At 48.1% G+C, this 23,296-nt stretch overlaps 1 protein-coding gene across 1 annotated transcript in view; it reads right to left on the bottom strand.

The window, feature by feature from the left end:
- ALS2CL (ALS2 C-terminal like) overlaps positions 1 to 21,414 on the bottom strand; it is an 84,249-nt gene extending 62,835 nt beyond the window's left edge. The window contains exons 1-5 of the mRNA XM_088450796.1: positions 21,316 to 21,414; positions 6,721 to 6,833; positions 4,917 to 5,025; positions 1,519 to 1,708; positions 705 to 770 (exon numbers count right to left, since the gene is read on the bottom strand). Of these exons, the coding sequence (XP_088306922.1) occupies positions 705 to 770; positions 1,519 to 1,708; positions 4,917 to 5,025; positions 6,721 to 6,822 (467 nt within the window). The 5' untranslated portion in view covers positions 6,823 to 6,833; positions 21,316 to 21,414. The remainder of the gene's footprint in view (positions 1 to 704; positions 771 to 1,518; positions 1,709 to 4,916; positions 5,026 to 6,720; positions 6,834 to 21,315) is intronic.
- Between the last annotated feature and the right edge of the window lie 1,882 nt (positions 21,415 to 23,296).

Genomic DNA, 23,296 nt, shown 5'->3' with positions numbered 1-23,296 from the left:
GGTCAATATATCTGCCAGTGTGTCCCCAGCCAGGGCCGGCTCCAGGACTAATAGAGCCCTGTGCCGGCCGAGAGCTCTGCGCTCCTTGCCGAACAGACGGACGGAATTGGGGTGTGAACTAATTACCATAGGCCACGCCTCCTTATGTGTCGTTATCAGAGGGGCGTGCCCACATGGCACGCCTCCAAAGAATGTCAGGCTGGGGGGAGCCTCACTAGCTGGGCTTCCCCCAGCCCTCTCACGGCACTGAATGGATTCCGCGCGCATGCGTGCAGCATCCATTCAGACTCCGGGGTCCCGGCACCGCCGCACAGCTGTGGTGGTGGGGGTCCCCAACCCCCCGATCTGACCACACGCGGGCCACTTCGGCCCACGGGTGGAACAGCGGGACAGTATTGTCCCGCTGAAATCGGGATGCTGGGGAAGGGTGCGCCCTCTATGGGTGGTGCCCCTGTTCGACCGCTCAGGTCGAACACCCCTAGAGCCGGCTCTGTCCCCAGCATAAGTCTTATAGGAAACTACAAAGACAATAGACAACACAAAGACAATAGACAATAGACTTTGCATGGAAAAAATAAATTTGTGTGATAAAGAAACGCCATTTTAGTTATGTTTAGTTACTGTAATTAGCTAAACATGCCCAGCTACATGATCCCAGTTACCCCAGTACCATTCCGCTGATAGCTGCCCAGGCACAAAGTTACCTTGTTTGTTTAGCCGATTTCTCAAATCCTTTCATCACAAGAAAATTTGTAACCGACTCAAAATATCTGCAATAAACACACAACGGTATTAGCCTTGGTCGCAAGATGCTGGAGAGACACGTTCTACAACGCGGACACAGGACTGAGAGCTTGAAACTGACAAGCGTCATGTTTGGTCAACACGCCAAGCAATAAATAGAGGGGTGGACTTTAAGTATCTGTGCGGGGGCGGGGGGGGGGAATGGTTGTGCGCTTTCTACACCGTTATTTAAATTTAATAAAGTTGGAGAAGCGGATAAGTGGAGTAGTTTCCCATAGCAACCAATCAGTTTCTACTTCTCATTTTATAGAATGTACTTTATAAATGCTAGCTATATGCTGTTTGGTTGCTATGGGCAACTTCTCCACTTCTTTAGGAGGCTTGATCATTCCTCCCAACATGACCCTCTCCAGGAGGGACACGATGCTCTGGTCCTGGACTTCCCTGGTAAGAGGTGGGGCTGCAGCGCAGTTCAAAATTCAAATAGGGGAGTCACACCAACTGTCATCTCACACCCTGCCCATCATCACTGGCTGGGACTCACTGGCAGTTGGTGTGACTCCCCTATTTGAATTTTGGACTGTGCTGCAGCCTCACCTCTGGAGCCGCCACCATTCATACATTACCAGGGAAGTCCAGGACCAGAGCATTGTGTCCCTCCTGGAGAGGGTGATGTTGGGAGGTAGGCTGGATACATTCGCCTAGCCCGCACATGGCAAATGAGCACCCGCTGTAACATTCAAGGAATAAGACAGCAACGCTACTTGTTCTTACTCAGTGTAGTTCTGGAGGAAATGACTCGCGTTTGTCATGAGGTAAATATCCTGGAGGTCCGCCGCTAAGAGCTCATATTTCTGCTTTAACGTGTGGAAACAGCGAACGGTCAGGTCCCATAGACTGTGGAATCTCTCATTGAGAATTTTCAGCTCCTTCCAATCATCTTTTCCCAGATGATCGTGCGTATCTGAGGACACAACGTAACATGCGCATAAGAAGCTGTTCATTTCGTTATTAATTACCGCCTCAATTTTATTAAATGGCGGGCTCGGCAGAATTGCATTGTGGGAGAACAAGGACTAAAGATTTTCTATACTGTAGGGGGTACTTTGGGGCCTACAGGTGATCGGGACCTGGGAATGCTGGGAGTCATTCACCCTGAGTATGGGAAGCCTCTGCTCACGGACTGCTCTGGATCACTGAAGTGGAGGATTTTACTAGGGGGGGGGGCTGCAGCCTCGCAGCCCCTAGGTAACATCCGCCACTGATGGTGACCTTTTGTACCTGTCAACCTTCATCCATGTTGACCTTTTCTGTGTCGGCCTTTTGTCCGTATCAACCTTTAGTCCCTGTCGACCTATTGTCTGTCTAATATCTGCTAGTTAAAAATTCCGCCGACCCTCTCCCATCGCATGCTGCAAGCTTTGGAGAACACACAGACGTTGCCATCTTGGCCTCTCCCATTATACAAGTGCAAAAAAAAAAAAAAATGCAGAAAAATCTACGCGTGACATACAGTGACCTAGGTGCAGCTGCCCGCTATCCTGCAGACACATACTGTAGGGCCTGCGTTATATGCAGAGGCGCACACAGCAGCGTCTATTGGCGGTAGTCCATTTATGACTTTATGCAAATGCCCCCACAAGCGCCTTCCCTCATGTACATCCGTCTGGCCGAACGTGCCAGGTCTAAGACGCCCACTTTTAGTGTCTGCACACTCAGTAATATTGATTTTGGCATCTTTATACGCCACAATCGGTTGCAGTATCGAAACTTGCACCAGCTCTATGGCAGGCGCAGTGTGTCCATCTGACCACGGCCTCCCATGCTGCCGGCTGTGCCACTTGCACTGACGCACCCATAACACGCCCACTGAGCGGACCATTTTTGTGTGCACTACTGGCCACCTCCCAGTCACTGCCCAGGAACACCCATCTCTTTCGGATACCATCTGACCTGATCACAACAGCGCCCGTGTGCGTAGACTCTGGTCCTGATTATTCAAACCCAGACGCTAAGCCGCAGACGCACGCTATGGCCAATAGTCGCCAGTCTGCGCATGTTTATGCGTCAATATGTGCATGCACGAGTCACTCACTGCACTCGAGAATTGTGCGCTCGTAGTACACAGACTGGACGTTACTTTGAATGACAGATAGCGCCATTTGTGGGTGGTAACAGGGGAAGGTGCTTGTGAACAGGGGAGTGGTGCTGCGAACGCAGGCGTGTCTGGGCGTCAAAACGGCGTTTCATGGGTGTGCATAATTAGCATGGAACCGTCATTGTACACGTCACTTGGTTGTATTTCAGCCTGCAGTGATCGCAGTGCTTGCGGTGGAGTAGGGTTGACCTCAAGCGCTGCGTGCTGTTCCGATAGCTCTCGATGTTACTGATTAATCATACACTTCCTGGACATGACGTGCGCTAAGAAAGAAAAGTGGGCGTCACTCTGCCGTCACTCTGCCGTCACTCTGCCGTCATAGAGGGCGTTCTTCCACCAGACAGTGTGATCGCGGAATTTGCATACCCGGTCCCTTTTGGATGCGAGCGATCGCGGCTTAGCGTCCGGGTCTGAATCGCCCCCTCTGTGTAATACATGAGCCATAGGAGTCCCATAGAAGATTTGTATTACTCGCCGCCTATTTGTGTGGGGGGTTTCCCACAGTTCAAACACATTCCGGCATATATGGACCATACAGTGTGGTAGTGAATTTAGATTGTAAGGTCCAATGGGGCAGGGACTGATGTAAATGAGTCAATATTCTCTAATTTGCAGGTGAGGCCTGAGACCGTTCCAAGATGCAGGTGAGACCGTTCCGAGACGCAGGTGAGGCCTGAGACCGTTCTGAGACACTGGTGAGACCGTTCCGAGACGCGGTTGAGGCCTGAGACCGTTCTGAGACGCAGGTGAGACCGTTCCGAGACGCAGGTGAGGCCTGAGACCATTCCGAGATGCAGGTGAGACCGTTCCGAGACGCAGGTGAGGCCTGAGACCGTTCCGAGATGCTGGTGAGACCGTTCCAAGATGCAGGTGAGGCCCGAGACCATCACGAGACACAGGTGAGGCCTGAGACCGTCACGAGACGCAGGTGATGCCTGAGACCGTCACGAAACGCAGGTGAGGCATGAGACCATTCCGAGACGTAGGTGAGGCCGTTTCGAGATGCAGGTGAGGCCTGAGACCGTTCTGAGATGCAGGTGAGACCGTTCCGAGACGCAGGTGAGGCCTGAGACCGTCACGAGATGCAGATGAGGCCCGAGACCATTCCGAAACGCAGGTGAGGCCCGAGACCATCACGAGACACAGGTGAGGCCTGAGACCGTTCCGAGAGGCAGGTGATGCCCGAGACCATCACGAGATGCAGGTGAGGCCTGAGACCGTCACGAGACGCAGGTGAGGAATGAGACCATTCCGAGAGGCAGGTGAGGCATGAGACCATTGTGCTATGTAGAGAAGACTGGAGACAGTTCTGAGAGGCAGGTGAGGCCCGAGACCATTGTGCGATGTAGAGAAGATTGGAGACAGTTCGGAGAAGGAGAGATCTGCTACGTTATCCTTTGCAGTTGCCTAGACTTCCTTAAACTAGGGGAAACCCTGATGACCTCAATGACCTGACAGGATTTCCTATGATCAATGGGGAAGTCCATACTTACCCTCTAAGCTTAGGGCATGAGTGATCCCTTTTAAGACACTGTGCAGTGGGAATTGGTATGAGATGTCGGCACTCGGAATCCCGGCTGTTAGAATCCCGACGTCAGCATCTCAAAAAGGGTTAACATACCGACACTTGTTGGTCGGTATGCTAATCCTTCCCCTCTCCCTACCCTAACTCTTTGGTGCCTATCCCTAACCTCCCACTCTCCTTAGTGCCTAACACTAGCTCTCCCCCTATTGCCTAACCCCCGCACCTTAAACCTAACCCCCCCCTAACACCACAATACTTTCCTTCGGTATTGCGGCGGTCGGGATGATGGCGCCGGGCTTCTGACCCAGGGGTCAGCAAATGTTACTTCCCTGAAACATGAGACAGTCATTGCCTCTCTACTGCTATACGCATAGGACTTAAATGGACGTCCACTCACTCCAAGGACTGTCTGCCTTGGACGTCAATATACAGACCGCAGGCAGGAAAGAGTTAAGATTGTAATATTGCTATAGGGAGCTTACAATTTACCTGTAACCTGAAGTAATGTGTTTAAGACGGTTGTGTTAATCTGAGACAAGGACGACAGGAAGTCTTCTTCTGTCTTCAATAGTGACTCTGCCCCCGTCAGGCAAGCGTTCTGCCAACGAGACAACAAATTTACATTGAGAGCAATTTACTACTTGGAAAATATGATGAGAACTAGTTTAGTGCAATTGTTCCTGCGCAGACATAGGTGACTGATGGAAATGCGCATAACTAAAACCGCAAAAACATCATTTGATAAAAAGAAAAAAAAAGGAAAATCATCATGGTCACTTGGGGCCACCCCATTCATTGACTAAACGTTTTCTTAAAGACTGTTCCTTGGTGCCTCATATGTGTCTAATAGAAGTCAGGAGAGAGACAGGACATTGGGGCAGTCAGAATTTCAGGCGTTACAGTTGTATTTTTTATATATAAATAAATATATATATATATATATATATATATATATATATATTTATTTATTATTTTTTTTACTTCATTGTGAATTTGTTAAGCTAAATGCACTTTCCCGCATAGACAGTCTGATTCTGGGTCGGGAGAGGAGCAAAAAAAAAACCAGTAACTGTGCACCTTGGCAAAACCAAATTGTACTGCAGAGGGGGGAGGGGGGGCAGATGTAAAATGTGCAGAGAGATTTATATTTGGGAGCAGAAGCAGCCAGTGTTTACCACGGATGCAAAAATAATAAATGCATTTGTTCCCTAGCATTGCAGCGTGGTTTGTTCTAGATGCTCAGATATTGGGCCTGATTCAGACCTGCTCACTAGGATGCGGCCGCTCGCACTGACCGATAGTCGCCTGTCGCAGTGCGCGTGCGCCAGCCAGTCTTTGTGAGGGGAATTTGCCCGCTCGTAAATAATACACAGACTGGACGCTACTTTGAGTGACAGAATATGCCGTTTGTGGGTGGTAACAGGGGAAGGTGCTTGTGAACGGGGGAGTGGTGCTGTGGACGCAGGCGTGTCTGGCCGTCAAAACTGAGTTTTGTGGGTGTGCATAATTAGCAAAGTAGCGTCACAGTACACGTCAATTGGTTGTTTTCTTTACACTGAAATGCTCGCAGTGCTTGCGGTTGGGTAGCGTCTACCACAAGTGCTGTGATCGCTTCTGATGGTCCTCGATGTACCAATGTTAACACACACTTCCTGGAGATGACGTGTGCTAGTGGGCATCTAAAGACACGCTAATGGGCGTATAAATACACAAAGTGATCGCTCGCCAATACATAATGGGCGTGCTTATTCCTTTCCGAGTGAGCGCCTGTCTTGACATCACTTAGCAGAATTTGCATACGCCAAGAGCGAGCGCCTGCATTTAGCGATCGGGTCTGAATCAGGTTCCTTGTCTTTTTTTTTCTTTGCTCCAAACTCAGAATCAGCCTGTACAATCCTGGATATGTCCAAAGACCTTGCACTGATAGTATAGGCTGGCCCGTGATGTTCACTTTCCTGACATGCAACAACTTTTGGACAATCGCTCCCAATATCCTTACCCCTCCCAGCCTTAAGGTGCGTATCCACTAGGTGATGGGGTAACGACAGTACGATTACAACATCGTAATCGTACAGTCGTTCCTCATCCTCTGCAGTGCCTACACTGAACGATATGCCATTCAGTGCAGGCATCCTCCTTCATCCCCGATTCATGCACGATTAATGAGCGATTGAACGATGACGATGTCGTAATCGTTCAATCGCTCTGTTTAATCAGCATGTGGATACGCGGCTTCACTGTGAGCAGACAAGGGGACATACTGTTCAATATTTCTCTAGAAAACTTCAAATACCTGAACAACAGAACCATCCATAGTCCGCCTGTGTTCTCTAGAAGCGCTCACATTACGACGAGCCAATCTCCTTGACAATAATTTTCCAGAGGCCGTGGACATCACCGGGGGAGCTGGAACAGAAAGCTCAGTATGGGACTGAAATCCATCAGCTAAGGAAAATATAAACTCATTAAACAGGAGCAACTTTTGTCTAGTAACTCAAGATCGCTCCATAGGAAGGTTCAGGGTCTCAGCGATGTCTGTAGCTGCTAAGGAGCTGATCAGCTGCAGTCTCGTAGCCCACACAGCAGATGCCACTATGTTGCAATTCTAATAAATGATGTAACATGTTCACACCATTTCAAAAACACAAATATAGACCCAGACAATAAGATTGATAGAACCAGTACAGGTGGACGTGTAGGGAGACTGACGATTCATCGGCAGACAGATCGTGCTGTCACCGCCGGCAATCATGCGGTCCCCGCAGACCGCACGATATACCGGCTTCCCCCTCCTTCATCTGAATGGGATCGTACATCGCATCCCAGATCAGATGGTTTTGCAGGAAGACCTGGGGAGGCGATGTACGACCCCGCGGGAGAGCGCAGCACAATATCAGGTACGATATCATGCCAATACACGGCACAATATAGCACCTATATCGTGCCGATCCGTCGGATCAGCACGTATATCGTGCCGTGTATGGGGGCCTTAAGAGTTAAGGCCCCCATACACGGCATGATATACGTGCCGATCCGACGGATCAGCACGATATAGGTGCTATATTGTGCCGTGTATGGGCACGATAACTATTGATCTGGGATGCGATGTGTCATCCCATTCAGTGATGGAGGGGGAAGCCAGCATATCGTGTGGTCTGCGGGGACCGCACGATTGCCATAGGTGACAGCACGATCCGTCTGCAGATGGATCGGAAGTCGCCCTACACAGTGCATCACACCGTGTATGGCCACCTATACTTACCAACTTTCCTGGAATATCCGGGAGACCTCTGAAATAATAGTGGGCACCCACTGTTTCTCCGTCTGGCCCCAATACAGACAGTCTGTCAGTCTCCTAGGAGCCGGGACAGACGGAGGAGTAGTGGGCGGAGCCCATCACCATTATTACACGATTCTCATTATCACTGCCCACTGCAGAATACAAATGAGTTTTGCACCATCGCGCTGCAGTGGGGTGATGCGTTTTGGTGTTATGTCATTATTTAACCCCCCTCCCGACTGCATGGAACTACCCTCAGAGGAGCAACACTAAACAACAGTGTAGTAACTTAAAAAACAGCAGTATAGTCCCAAGATACTGGCACTACCCAATTACCTCTCGTCTACACAGTTCAAACTAAATTTCCATGTATTCTTCCATAGTCAAACAACCCTCTGAATCGATCATACAGCCCAATAATCACCTTCTATATGTAGCACTTAACCTCATGCATCAAATTCCTATTTCCCTATAAAGTCCAAGTTTGCCGGCAGGGCCCTCTAACCTGTGTCGGTCTGTAAACACCTAGGGGTAAATTTACTAAGATTCGAGATTGGTCGAGATGCCGATCTCGGGTGAGTTTAGGCATGATTTTCACCTCGCAAACTCTGATGAGCTAGATATAGATTTCTCTCTTCTCACTCGTAAAACTCGGTGAGATCGCAAACTCGAATCAACTCACCATAGGGCCATCTCGGAAATACTTTTCACTTAAAATATGCATCTCTCAAATTTACCAGGATGACAAGCTCAGGTGAGATTGGAGCAAACTCTCTGCCAAACTGATTTTCAAACTCTCACCCTCCTGAGCTGCAAGTTTTGCAGAAACATACACAAATCATTGTGATTTGTGTATGTTTCTGCCTGTAAATAGTTAAAATAGGGTTCATTTAAAAAAAAAAAAAAAAAATTACATAGGGTCCCCCCCCAAAAAACCTAACCAGCCTCGGACTGGTCAGCCTGGCACCTGTAGTTCCACTGTAATATACAATAGTTTATTTCTATTTAACATTATATTACCCCTGTACCTACAGCTCAGGGGTGCTGGGAAGAGCCCCGGGCTTCAGACCAAGGCTGGGGTTTCGGGAGAGGGGGAACTCCTTTTTTTGGGGTTCCCCACCTCCCCTGAGATCCCCGGCTTGGCCTGACCGACTTGGGTTGTTTATGCTTTGGCCATGGACTCCCGGAAATAGGGTTTCCTGGCTGTGGCATTACACCCCAGTCGGTTTGGGTCCTGTGGTGGTTTTAAATATAGGGGGATCCTACGCAATTTTTTTCCCCCCTATATTTAAAACCAGGACTGGCCTTGCAGCATGGTGCTGGTTCCTAACTTACGGTGGAACCCTACTCGTTTTGTTCCCCATAATTTTAGCAACCAGGACTGGCTGACCAGTCCGGGGCAGATTATGCTTTTGGGGGGGTACTCTACGTAATTTTTTAAAAACATTTAACCCTTCTTTTACAGGTTTTACACACAAACAGCCTTCACATATCTCACTGATATGTGCAGGCTGCTAGCTCGGGAGAGATTTGCAAAGAGAAAACACTGCAATCTCTGGTGAGTAATCTCATCTTCCCTGGCAACTCAGGGGAGATATCTCGATGTGCATCACCATCGGAGAAAATCACTTTCAGCTAAACTCACTTCTTAGTAAATTTTCGAGATGAAAAACGGGAAAATCACCTGAGATTTGGTGATGCTAAATCAAGATTAAAAAAAAAACAATACTCGACCAATCTCGATTTTTAGTAAATTTACCCACTAGTATTGTTTTATTTTGGTGTTCCAATTTGTAAAGTGAAAATGAATATGCTAGCAAGTGTGTGTGTCCCCTACAATATCACACACTACAATATATAATGCATGAGAAGACACAGTCATTGAAAATGAAACTGGCAAAATAGGGGTAAATGTCTATTGTAGCTGATGGACCGGCTGTTATAGGGCAGAACCTGCTGTATTAATTACAGACCCTCAGCTGTGCGGCAAAGGATATTTCATAATACTCTATTTGGGGGACTTGGTGGTCCTGATCAGAGCCGTAACTAGACTTTTTGGTGCCCTGTGCCAGAAAGAGCATTGGCGCCCCTCTTATTTTTCAAAGGGACATAATGCACCCAAAAAAGGGGAATAGCCTCATGGGGAAGGGCCAGGGAAGAGATAGGGGAGGCCAGGAGATGCTGGGGATAAATAGGGACATAATATAGTGCACCTGAGAGAGGGCCATGGCCTCATGGGGAAGGGCCAGGGAAGAGATAGGGGAGGCCAGGAGATGCTGGGGATGAAATAAGAGGAAGCTACAAGTGAGAATCATAATAAACAAAAATTTGACAGGCCCAAACAGCGCCCCCTGCCCTGTGGTGCCCTGTGCCATGGCACCGGCCGCACTACCCTAGCTACGCCCTGGTCCTGATGGTGGGTGTCATCCAAGCAACTGTAATGGTGCAAATTTATGGCACTAGCAAGGTCCTTCACAATCACCTTGTACTTGGTGGTGCAATGATGCATGCCAGTTCTTTTTTGTGTCATTTTAAATATCCCCATATTCCCATTTTCTATGGTCAGTAAATGTGTTAATCTGAATTTTGCATATGACAAAAATAGACATGAAGTACAGTAATAAGCACAAACGTAATCAGCTTCTGCCAGTGTAACTATTGTGGTTATTTCAGTAATAAGCGGTTTTGTTTCCACATTATCAGAACTTTTGTAAGAGCCATTTAAATGTTACAGCCACTTCCTGCACATGAGGCCCTGTAACAGCGCGGCCGCGGCTGCTCCGTACTAGGGAAGAGGAAGGTTGCAATCATGTCTCCGTGATACAATGTTTGTCTTTTTCCTCCTCGCTAAATCTCTATAGTTGCATCTTGCGCAGTTTATAGCCTGCGAGTAGAGTTTGGGTGACAACGCTCAATTAGTATCACTGGGCCTGATTCAGACCCGCTCGCGAGCGCTGAGCGCTCGCAAGCGGGTCGATGTTGGGCCAGTGCGCATGTACACGTCGGACCCGGCTCCGTCGTGCGCATGCGCGAGACCCGGCTAGCGACGGCCAAGCTATGGGTCTCGCTACAAAGGGGGCGTGCTGTCGATGGTGAGTGACAGCACGCCCCCTTTGGTGGGTGTGCCCGGGGCGTTGCTGCCCAGACCGTCTGGGGCCGGCCCCACTGACATCACAAGTGATGTCAGTGGGAGTGCTCTCGGCTCTGATAGAACCGAAAGCACTCCAGGGCTTGTGGCAGACGAGAACCTACCACAAGGGTCTCGTCGCAAGCCCGATGATCTTTTTGGCCGCTCGCTATAGCTGTGGGAGAGCGTCCGGCTCTGAATCAGGCCCACAGTGCGGTCGGTTCCATTAAGACTGGACAAACTCAATGAAAAATCTCACCAGGGTATTGAGCAAAATGTACGAAGCCAAATATACGTAATGAGGCAAATACTTTATGGAAAAATTAAAAATTAAAACAATTTCTACTAGAATAAGGCTCTGAACCTCTGTGAAGTGATGATGGGTACTATGACATGTGGATGGGTACTATGACACGATGAGGGGTACTATGACACGATGAGGGGTACTATGACGCGATGAGGGGTACTATGACATGTGGATGGGTACTATGAGATGATGAGGGGTACTATGAAGCGATGAGGGGTACTTTGACACGATGAGGGGGTACTATGACACGATGAGGGGTATTATGACAATGGGTACTATGACGTGATGAGGGGTACTATGATATGCTAATGGGTACTAGGATGTGATGATGGGTACTATGACAGGATGATGGGTACTATGAAGTGTTGGTGGGTACTATGATGCGATGATGGGTAGTAGGACGTGATGGTGGGTACTATGACGTGATGGTGGGTACAATGACGCGATAGTGGGTACTAGGACACGATGATGGGTACTATGACAATGATGGGTACTATGACGCGATGATGGGTACTATTACGTGATGATGGGTACTATGGCGTGATGATGGGTACTATGACAATCACAAGAGTATAAAGCGGAGACACTGGATAGAGCAATGTGCCAGGTACAGTAGGATAACTCTCTATGTAGACAGGTGTATTGTTAAAGCAAACAAGGGGAAAGAAACAAAGGTACTCCTATTGGAGGGGCACACCACTATTTATACAATAAAACACTAGTTTAATCTAGCTTGTGTCAGCTGTTTTCCGATGTGCTTTACAATAGGTGTGCTAGGTGACTGTCTCACCTTTAAAAGCAAAGTAGCTCTGAGCATTAAACCAGATAGCATACCTTTAGATTAACACTAATGTGATAGCCATTTCCATGGTATAATTCTGAGCAATAGAGTAGGGTACTTGCAGTAATGAGGGGTTCCTTGATGGGGGCTGCAGAGCCCCTGTGAGATATGAGGGCATAGGGTAGGCCGGCATCAAACCGAGATCTTGTTCAGCTTCCTGAAATCATTGCAAAACCTTATGGCCCCCGAAGGCTTGGGCACCAGCACAACCGGGTTGTTCCACTCACTGTTGGACTCCACTATAATCCCTGGGCGCAGCATCTGTTCCACTTCTCATTTTACCGCAGCCCATTTAGCCTTGGGTATACAGTAAGGCCTTTGTTTTATCACCACCCTAGGTGGTGTAAGAATGTCATGTCTTATAATCTGGGTTTTCCCAGGGATGGAAATAAAGATATCCTGGTTTTGTGTTACCAGGTCTATAGCTTCTTGCTTTTGCCTGGGAGTTAATGAGGCTTCAATTGGTATCTGACAATCGGCAGTTTTTACAGCCAACAGAGAGGTTTGGCTGGTACTTCCCTTCCAGGATTTTAACAAGTTAACATGTTAAATTTGTATCTCTTTCCCTTTATCCTCTTAGCGCACTTTGTAGATGACAGGTCCCACTGCCTCTATGACCTCATATGACATAATTAGTAATTACGCTTTTGACGTTGCTGAGCTAAGGGCCTGATTAAGAGCCGGACGCTATTTGCACTCGCTCGTTCAGAAAAAGGGGACGGCTATTTAAATTGAGCGCTCGCTCTTTGCGGTCTGTTGACGCCTCTATGTCTTAGCGAGTGAACGAAACATGCGCTCGCTATTTTGTAAAGACGCCCCCTAGCCGCTCGCATCCTACGTCATCTCCGCTATTTATTTGATTAATCGAGTACATCGAAAGGAGTCTGAACTGCTTGCAGTGCTTGTGGTTGGATTTTCCAACAAGAAACAACCAAGTGACGTGGTCGATGACGCTGCTTTGTTAATTATGCACACCATTAAAACGCCCGTTTTGACCGTTTGGCACGCCTGCGTTCGGATCTCCACCCCCCGTTTTCAAGCACCTTCCCCTGTTACCATCCACAAACGCCTCATCCTGTCACTCAAATTAGCAGGCACTCACTATTTTGCGAGCGCTTGATTTCCAACCGCAATGACTGGATGCGCATGCGCATTACGACCCACACGCATGCGCAGATGTGCAAACATCGCTCAGAGCGAACGAGCGGCTGCTTACGAGCGGCTCTGAATCGGGCCCTAAGTTCATACTGTATGGTCCTTTACAAGTGGCTCAATTTGTCTTAATCGGCCATACAGTTGTGACATAAATTGAACAATGTTAGGCTCTTGGGACGGTTATTGTTCCCAGGGCCATCTCTTCCATTGGGCTTCTTGGGCAGTTGCCCAAGGGCCCGAAGCTTGTAGGGGCCCACCAACCTGCAGCCGCGGCCAGTTGGTAAATTTGTGATATTTTTATAAGCCGGCTGCCGGTGCACTGTATTCTGATCTAACCTCCCCCACCCCATCTACCCCCCGGAGATGAGTACTCGCCTCAGTCCCAGTTTCACTTCATCCGCTGGCTTCAGACCAGTCAGACAGAGTCTCTCTACATGTGTGGCAAGTCTGATGGGCATGCAGGAGGGTTTAATTTTATTGACCATTTACATTTTTTTCCCGTGAATGGGTGGGTAGGGACCTCAGTGCATTGCTTTGCCCAGGGCCCAAACTGCTGTTAAGACAACCCTGATTGTTCCCACCCTACTTTTAAGACGTCTAAGATTTCTCTGGGTTGTCTACCATAAAGGAGTTCAAAGAGACTAAACCCCGTAGATGATTGGGGTACCTCCCGCACTGCAAACATTAGATAGGGCAAGAGTAGGTCCCAATCCCTCTTATCCTTGGATACTGCCCACCTTATCATCTGCTTAAGGGTGCTGTTAAAGCGTTCTACCAATCCGTCTGTTTGCGGATGATACACTGAAGTGTGTATTCTTTCACCCCCCAACAGATGGCACAAATCTTTCATTAATTTAGACATAAGAGGTGTACCCTGGTCAGTCAAGACTTCTTTTGGCATACCCAAGCGTGTATAAAATGTTACCAATTCCTGGGCGATAGTGCTAAACTTAATATTACGTAGCGGTATCGCCTCAGGGTACCGGGTGGTGCAGTCGACCACCACTAAAATATATTGATGCCCACAAGCACATTTTTCCACCAGACCAACCAGGTCCATACCATTTTGCCCAGAAGTTATTGAAATTATAGGTAAAGGGACCAAGGGTGCTCTAAATTCGGTCACGGTGCTGTCTTTTGGCACACTGGGCTTTCCTGGCAATACTTTTTCAAGGTAGCATGGATGCCTGGCCAAATGAACTTTAAATGAATTTGTTGGTGAGTTTTCTATTCTTATAAATGACCACCCCACAAATGTGTATGAGCCGCCCTCAATACCAACTGCTCGTGTTTTCTTAGAACCAGCAACTGGTCTGTCTTTTTACCCTGCACATAAGTTATGCGGTACAACAAATCATTCTTTAATTGAAAATAAGGTGTGCCGTCAGGTGGTGAGGCATTTACTATTTTACCATTTATCATCACAATGTTTTCAAAAATGTTCTGCTGATCACGTGCAAAGTCCTGTAAGGAGAGATTTTTGTCATTGGGTAACCAATTCTTCTCTCCCCTGCTGTACAACGATTAAGGAAGGTTTGATAGCCTCAGGACTCAGACATCTCAGTCCTCATTTCTTTGGGCATCTTAGCCATTGGCTTCCTTTCACTGTCACGCCAGGTAACCACCTCCTGCAACAGTGTAAAATCACTGCCCAAGATCAAAGGATAACGGGTCTTAGGGGCCACAGCAGCCACTATTTTAAATGGTCGTCCTTTTAACACCACCTGTAGCTGTACTCATGGGTATTCTTCCAGATCTCCATGGATACACAATCCTTTACAGAGGGTAAGACTTTGTCAACTCCTTTAGGTACCAGCTTAGCTGAAATAATGCAGAGTGCACTACCCATATCAACCAAAGCCCAGACCTCCCGGCCTTCAACCTGTATTTTTAAAAGGAACAAGGTGATTTCTGCCGGGAAGGTGTTTCCCGCAAACAGGCTGACAACAGGTCGGGCTGCTTTACTCGCGCTACAGCTCATCGTCTCACTCAAGTTTGGACAGTCCCGCGGTACACGACTGGGCTCACCACAATCAAAACATACAATCGGTAGCGGTTTATCAAACCTTGGTCCTAGGTTTGGGAACTGGCCGTACCTCTTGCACTATTGGATACACCAATAGTGCAATTACTGTGTCGGCAGAGCGGGGTTGCTGACGGTGTCCTCAGAACATGGAATGTCACTGCTGTGGTCCTCAGTGAAGGGTACCGGTGATGACGGCAGTCCGGGGGTGCCAGCAGTGTCTTTAGTGCAGGTTTGCTGGCTGTGTCAGCAGTGCGGGGGTTGCTGACGGTGTCCTCAGTACATGGAATGGCAGTGCTGCGGTCCTGGCAGTGTTCTCAGTGAAGGGTACCGGCTTTGTCGGCAGAGTGGGGGTGCCAGCGGCGTCCTCAGTGCATGTGTGCTGACTGTGTTGGCAGTGCAGGGGTGTTGGTGGTGTCCTCAGTGTGGGAGTGTCGGCAGTGTGGGGGTCGCTGACGGTGTCCTCAGCAAGTGGGGCAGCAGTGCAGGGGTGCCGGCAGTGGTGGTGTCCGCAGTGGGGGATGGTGCCAGTGAGGGTGTCGGCAGCGGGGGGGTGCCAGCGGTGTCAGGCGGCGAGCGCCATCTTCTTCTTTAGTGTTAATTTTCAATGGGCTTAACGCTGATTGACTGCTCTCTCAGCCAATCAGCGTTAAGCCCACTCAATACAAAACCTCGTGACGCGACAGCGGGGTCACAAGGTTGTGCCTCGGGTGAGGGATCCGGGGCAGGCAGGGAGATCCGAGCGATCGCCCTGGATCCCCGAAATTTGGGTGGGTTCGGATCTCTGAGATCCGAACCCACTCATCTCTAGTTATAAAGGCACAATGATCTGGGTTTAGGTATGGGTTCCCGGCGGTTGGGATGTCGCTGGTCAGAATACCGACAGCGGCATCCCGATAGACAGAATCCCGACACCCATAGGTAAGTATAGTACTACTAACAATAACCCTCCCTGGTGCCCAAACCTAACCTCCCCCTCCTTCTAAACCTAACCCTAACCCTAACCTAACTTAGTGCCTAACCCTAACCTTGATACTTACCTCCGGGATGCCGGCGGTCGGGATACTGGAGCTGGGATCCCAGCACTGGTATTTAAACCGTCGCATCCTGCACACTGAGATGCTGACAACATCCCCAGATGTAGCTGTACACGCCTATCACATGTTTGACACGCCTCTCAGATGTAGCATTACACGCCTATCACATGTATGACACGCCTCTCAGATGTAGCATTACACGCCTATCACATGTATGACACGCTACTCTGATGTAGTATTACACGCCCACTTTACCGTCCCGCTCATAGGTGTTACTTTCACACTCTCCATGAAATGCATTTTTAAAAGTAGGCCAGTATGGGTATTGGTGACACAGCTATGCTTAAACCGTGAGTTTATCAGTGGTTCCCAAGCTGTGTGCCGTGGCTCCCTAGGTATACTTACCCACTTTGTATACATCCTTTCTGGGAGCAGCCCGGACTGGTGACGTAATTAGGCCCCATCCCTTTCCCGGAAAAGTTAGCATTTTGCGGGATCGCGAGGAGGGTGCGGGGCTAAAGGACACAAATTGTGCAGTTTAGCCCCGCACCCTCCTTGCGGACCCGCAAATTCCCCATAAATCTCCCCATCTTGCCCGCTTCACTAGGAAGTGGGCAAGGATGTGGGAGATTTGCGGCGTCTGACACACGATTATCAATCAGAAACTCTCAGTCTGTCTCATTATCCACAGAGGAGATTAGTGACTATAGTGCTTCTAGCTGTTGTCATCTTATCCCCCGTTCACAACTCCTCATCATTAATTGCATTGTTCGCACCTATGGAAGATAATGCATAGTTTACATTGACTGTATGTAACCTATTACTTTGTTGGTCCAATATACTTCGGTTCTTGTTTCCTATATATATATGTTTATTATTGAATACTATTTGGAAAGTAAAAACATTTTTTTCTAGTTTGGTACATCAGTGTGTGTTTAGTACATTAATATTGAGCAGTATTAGACAACAACACCGCAAGGTGTAGCGCTTCAGTACTTCCATATATATTAGCAAATAATCGCTCAACTACGTGAGCAACGGCGGTGCGTGCGCTTTGCTTGCAGCTATAATGGTCCTATTTGTATAAGACATCTATAAAGTATAGTCTCACCTCTATTTGCAGCGACAGGAGAAGCATTTTTTGGATCAATCTAACAATAGTGTCATAGCGGGACAGCGCTTCCGATAAGAGGCTGTCCCCACCATGACAGGTGCAATAAGCTTATGAGTTCCGGTTTTGTGACACCACTGAATTGGATGTCATGTCACATCGGCAGTGTGTGTGCCTGGCTTACGCCAAGAGATCATTATCATGAGCGTATATTTGCTTTGGTCTTATAACGGGTGCCAAAGGCACGCCTCTTGTCCGACATATACTGTATGCGTCTCTCTTCAGGTCTGTATGACCCACGTTTGTGTTAACGTGCCCTACAACTCAACCGGTGTTTGCACGCCTCTTTCCGCCACCTGCACCGCCTCTCTAGTGGTAAGGGGAGGCGTACCTCGGGGTTACTCAGAATGCCGATGGTGTCCTGGTACATAGCACTCAGGTCTGCCATGCAGTTAGGAGTCGTCTACTTACCCCAGACGCCTCCTGCTGGCTTAGCGAATTAGCTGTATGGTATAACACAGCTGCCTCCCTGCACTTCTCTGCGCAGGGGCATTTGTAGAGAGGAGGGAGCCCGTGTGCAGTCTCCGACACGGGCCCCCTCCTCTCCGCCCGGTGGCTGGCAGCGCACTGAGCTGTGCGCGGTCAGCGCCAGAGTTATAGACTCTGGACACTAGAGTGTGCCCAGAGTCTATAATGAATGCACAGAACACCGGGAAAATGGCTGCGGCGGCCATGTTCCCTGTACTGCGCATGCGCAATGATGGGAAAATGGCCGCCGTGGAAATTTTCCAGTCGTTTTACAGCGCCGGAACCCCGCGCTGACGTGGGACTCCAGAGAGGTAATATTATGGGTGCAGGGTGTGCGGTGTGGGGCCCGTGTTCCTACACACCCTGCACCCATTATAGATACGCCCCTGTCTCTGCGGCTGTGCCATACTGTTCAACTCTGTATGTATCTTTTGTAATTTGTATGTATGTATATTATACATATTAATTATAATATACATACAAAACATGTATACATCTTTGTACAAACATACAAAAGATGTATAATATAAAAGACGTGAATTTAGTGAATAGTCTAATTCCCATGGAGATTGGGATTTTGATTTCTTCATTTTCTGAAGACGTTTGGGTACCTAAATGAACAGAAGATGTATAATATATTATATATATTATACAAAAGATGTATAATATAAAAGACGTGAATTTAGTGAATAGTCTAATTCCCATGGAGATTGGGATTTTGATTTCTTCATTTTCTGAAGACGTTTGGGTACCTAAATGAACAGAAGAGGATCTGGTCCATGGGTTTGGGGAGTATGACAATTTTTAATTATTATTATTTTTAATAAAGTGTGATGAGAGTCCTGTTTTTATTTTAATATGTTGTTCTTTACAGGTAGTCTACAGATATCAGTGGGTCCTTAATGTCCCAGTCATGCTGGCACATGTTGTTCCACAAATGCTGGCATACTGCGGTAGGCTTGCTGGTAGTCCTCCTGTAAAGAACAATATTACTTTATATGTATCTTTTACACATGTGATAGGATCACTGGTAAAGTGGTCTGTGGCAGGTACATTTGTCCCAGATTCCTGTCTTTTGTGTTTTAAACCCCCAGGAGAAAGTCTGCAGTGTAGCAGGCTTGAATCTCGGCTTTTTGAAAAGCCGGTTTGGGACCTGGGGGTTGTGGGTGAGAGGAGAGGGAGGGCTCCACCCACGGCCACTCCAGGTTTTGGTTCTCGCAGCCTGGTAACAGGCTTGTTAGGGTTTCCACCTGAGAGTGGCCAATATAAGCCTAGTTTGGATAAGGCTGAGTGTCTCACCTGGGAGAGCAGACAGGTATCCAAGTGTCTCTGAGCAAACTCCCTAACTGTGAGTGTTGTGCTTTGCTTTTGTTGCTGGCGAGGGCATTAGGCCCTGCCAGGTTCTGGTAGTGAGGGAACTACCTGTGAAGTTAGTGCCCCGACAGGGCTAGGATTTATATTTATGTTTTCTTTATGTTTCTGACATTGTACAATAAAGACTGGCGCCGACCAGCTTGTACTTGCATCCAGACTGGTGTGCTGCTTCCCTGCTGCTGTGTGTGTGTGTAAGGAAGGAGTCCTCTACCCAGGAGAGGGACACCCTAACCTAACTGTGTCACACACATTAACGCCACATCCATCACCACCAAGGATGTGGGGAATAGCTCTTTGCTTTCAGCCCAGGGCTGGTAGTTCTTCGGGAGAGGAACCCCATTATATCTTGGGATCTCCACTTTCTGAGGAATTCCAGCCTGGGATGACCAGTTTGGGGCTGGTTAATGTGATGGCAGGGGATCCCACACTGTGTGTCCTCTTACAACCCTGACTGGTTAAGCCCGGTGCTGGTTACAGGAAAACAGAGTAATCCCCATGCCGTGTTTCCCCATATTTTCCAGTACTAGCTCAGGCTGAGAGGTCCGGGTATGGTTATGGATTTAAAGGGGAGGGGCACACTTGTTTTTTTTTTTTTTTTATTTAATCTTTCTTTAAATTTTACCCTAAAGAAGCCTGCACAGATCATACTGATCTGTGCAGGGCTTCTGTTTGGACGTGTTTGCCATCATGTTTGTACTTTTAATTGTGGTCGGTTTTGAACTGAAAGATCAAATCCAACGGCATCTAGAACAGCAAAAAACTACTGCTATCGCCGTCGGAATTCAAATGAACCCGACAATTAGTAAATATAGATTTTTTTTGTTATTTTTTTTTTAGACATCAACGCCAGTGTCCTCGCCAACCTTTAGTAAATGAACCCTTAAATATCTCTGAATTCAGGCCATGAACGTTTACCAATACTATTGGGAATGGAGAAGCAGAAGTGGAACCGGAAGACTGTCGCATCGGCTCTTTGCACTGCTTCGCCGCACCAGTTCCACCGCAAAGCTCGGGCAAAAAACTTCCGCCCATGATAAATACAGTATTACCCCTTAGCAAGGGTACAATTTAAGCTGCTGATTATTTTTGTTTTTCTTCCTAGTCCAGAGATGCAAGATGTCGGCCTATTGAAGCGATACTGGTCTCTCGACCGGCCAGAAAGTCTCGGATCCCCTTTGGGTGGTTTCCAGTATGCCAAGAGAATCACTGAATGATGCTAACGCTCCTCTAACTTCCACATCGTACAGAATAGGAACAGTTACAGACAAAACAAGGGAAGTGATCATTAGAGTTGACATGAACAAAAAAAAAAAAAAAATGTACATATATATATATTTTTTTTATTATTTTTTTTTTTTACAAAAAGAATGTAGAAAACAGAAAAGCAAGAACAACTTCTAAACGGATTTCTAGAAAACCAGCCCCTGTTTTGCAGATGAATAGCTGCTGTCTAGCACACATAGCCAAATGAGGTTATTACAGCCGTGCAGATATTGTAACTCAGCCAAAATATGTGTATTTGCCCGTGAGCTTGTTGTGTCTGAATCTGGGTACACGCTACATGATATCTTTAACTATTTGGCCGATTCCGACACATCAGACGACAAATCGTTAAAAATTGTGTAGTGTGTTGTGTGTGTATGCAGTACTGTACATCGTGTAGTGCGCGCGCCCGTGGGATCGCTCGCTTCATCGCCTGATGTGCAGCATGTAAGATCAGGTGATGCTGCTGATGGTCCCATGCAGAGATAGATAGATAGATAGATAGATAGATAGATAGATAGATAGATAGATAGATAGATAGATAGATAGATAGATAGATAGATAGATGCATATGCTGAATCTGCATTTCAATATAACACAAGCTATCCCAAAAGAACTCTGCAGAATATACAATAATACATCACAGCACTGAGCAATGCACTGGCTGTAACACACACTGATAGCTGCTTACTGTACACTGACCCTGCCAGGCTTTACAACACTGATTTATTAGATCCTATCCTGGCACCTCTCAGCCATAAGCACATCCCCTAGATAAGCCGGGCACGTTTACTGACGCCTGCAGAATGATATGTAAGTAAATGTAACAAGTCAGGAATTACCTTGCACAGGGCTCTGCCATTACTTCCTCTCCTGCTTGTGACACATCTACAAAGTATTTTCAGAGCTGTGGGGAGAGAGTACACCCAGGAGTGTAACACACCCACCTCCCACCAGGAGAGCAACACATCCAGCCCAGACTGCAACCAGCGAGTGCCAGTCACCCATGTAATACCAGAAAAGTATTTCTCTGTACAGTATGTATGTTTGTACAGTAAAAAGATGTATTTATCTTTTGTATGTATCTTTTGTATGTATGTTATGCATACTATGCATAATATACATAGATACATACATATGAAAGAAACATGCAAAAGGAATCAGTATGATTTACCGCCGGTCCCCTGCCCGGCGGTTGGAATCCCGACAGCGGCATCCCGGCAGAGGAGGAAATCCCAATCGTCCTAAGATAAGTATTGTCTAACCTAACCTTCCCCCTAACCCTCCCTTAGTGGTGCCTAACCCTAGCCTTCCCCCCCAGTGCCTAACCCTAATCCCCCCTCTAAGTGCCTAAACCTAACCCCCCCTTACCCGCCGCCTAAACCTAAGTCCCCCAATGGGGTGCCAAGTCCCCCTCGGGGGTGCCTAACCCTAACCCTCCCTCCCCCTAGCCTAACCCTAACCTCCCGGGTGGGTGCCTAACCCTAAGTCCCCCCCGGGAGCCCTAAACCTAAAACGGCTATCCGCGCTCGGCATCTGATCGAAGGGATGCAGGGCGCCGGTCTCCCGGCGTCAGTAAAATGACAGGTGTCTAGATTTAGACGCCTGTCATTTAACCCTCGCCGGGAGTAAGCAGTCGGGAAGCCGGCTGTCGGTATTAGGTCCGCCGGCTTCCCGACTGCATACCTGCAAAAGATGTATAATATACTGTACATAATATAAAAGACGTGAATATAGACGTATAGTTTGGGGGATCTGGACCGAATTAGTCATTTTTAGAATTTTTGTCTGCCTTTTTGTTTTGGGTTAACTCAAAAACCACTCAAGCGATTTTGATAAAAACGTCACTAATCTATTTTGTATATATCGTAGAATAGGATGGACTATATTCAGGGCCTGCTCGTGGCAGTGCGGTCGAATAGGGGTGCCATCCCGTAGAGGGCGCACCCCTGCTATTCCTGATTTCCGTGGGTGGGACAGTCCCGTTTTTCTGGCACTGCCCCATTGTTGGGCACCTCCACCGCCTCAGCTGTGCAGTGGTGCCAGCCCCGGAGAAGAGAAATGCATGTGCACGGCATCTTTTCAGTGCAGGAAGAGGGCTGGGGGCAGCCCAGCTACTGCCGTAGTGTTGGGCTTTCCCCCAGCCTGACATTAACTGGAGGTGTGCCATAGGGGCACGTCCCCAAATAACGTAATTTAGTTGCGTGCCCTATGGTAATTAGGCATCGGATCACCATAGTGACCTCCAGTCACAATGGTCGCAGCCCTTGGCCGGTCTGTTTAAGCTGAAGCTTACTCAGACTGGCCGTTGCAGCTGGTCAGCCGCGTCCAGGAAGTCTGCGTCTAATGACGCAGACCCTGGGCTTACCATGCCTACAAAACGGGTGCAAAACGCCCCTGTTTTGTACAACAGTTCTGGTCGCAGATGAGAGAAAGAGGCCAGGAGATCTCGGTCAGCCGACAGAGATCCTGGCCTCTTCCCCCCCCCCCCCCCAATAGTGGTGACACCTCTTTTTCGGGAAACGGAGATCCCTCTCCCGCCCACAGATGGCAGCAGACTGTAAATCACTGACCGTCTGCTGCCGATCTGCATGCGATCATACGGGACCCTGCGCAGATTCCCGACAATCTAGTGCACTGCTGAATAAGGGCCATAGACAGGGTCATGTTCATGTACAGCCGGCGTGATATATTGTTCCATCGTGTTATTCCGATATATAATGTTCCATTGCGTGGGAGACAGATGTCTCCCCCTTAGCTCCATCGAGAACCGGAATTACCGTGTATGTTACCACTGTTCCAGCATCCTGCACCAGTACCCGA

This window comes from Taudactylus pleione, unplaced genomic scaffold (assembly GCF_031769625.1).
Source record: "Taudactylus pleione unplaced genomic scaffold, aTauple2 ptg000524l, whole genome shotgun sequence".
Taxonomy (NCBI): domain Eukaryota; kingdom Metazoa; phylum Chordata; class Amphibia; order Anura; family Myobatrachidae; genus Taudactylus; species Taudactylus pleione.
Note: the sequence above shows the minus strand (reverse complement) of the source record. Positions and strands in the feature narration are given on the sequence as shown.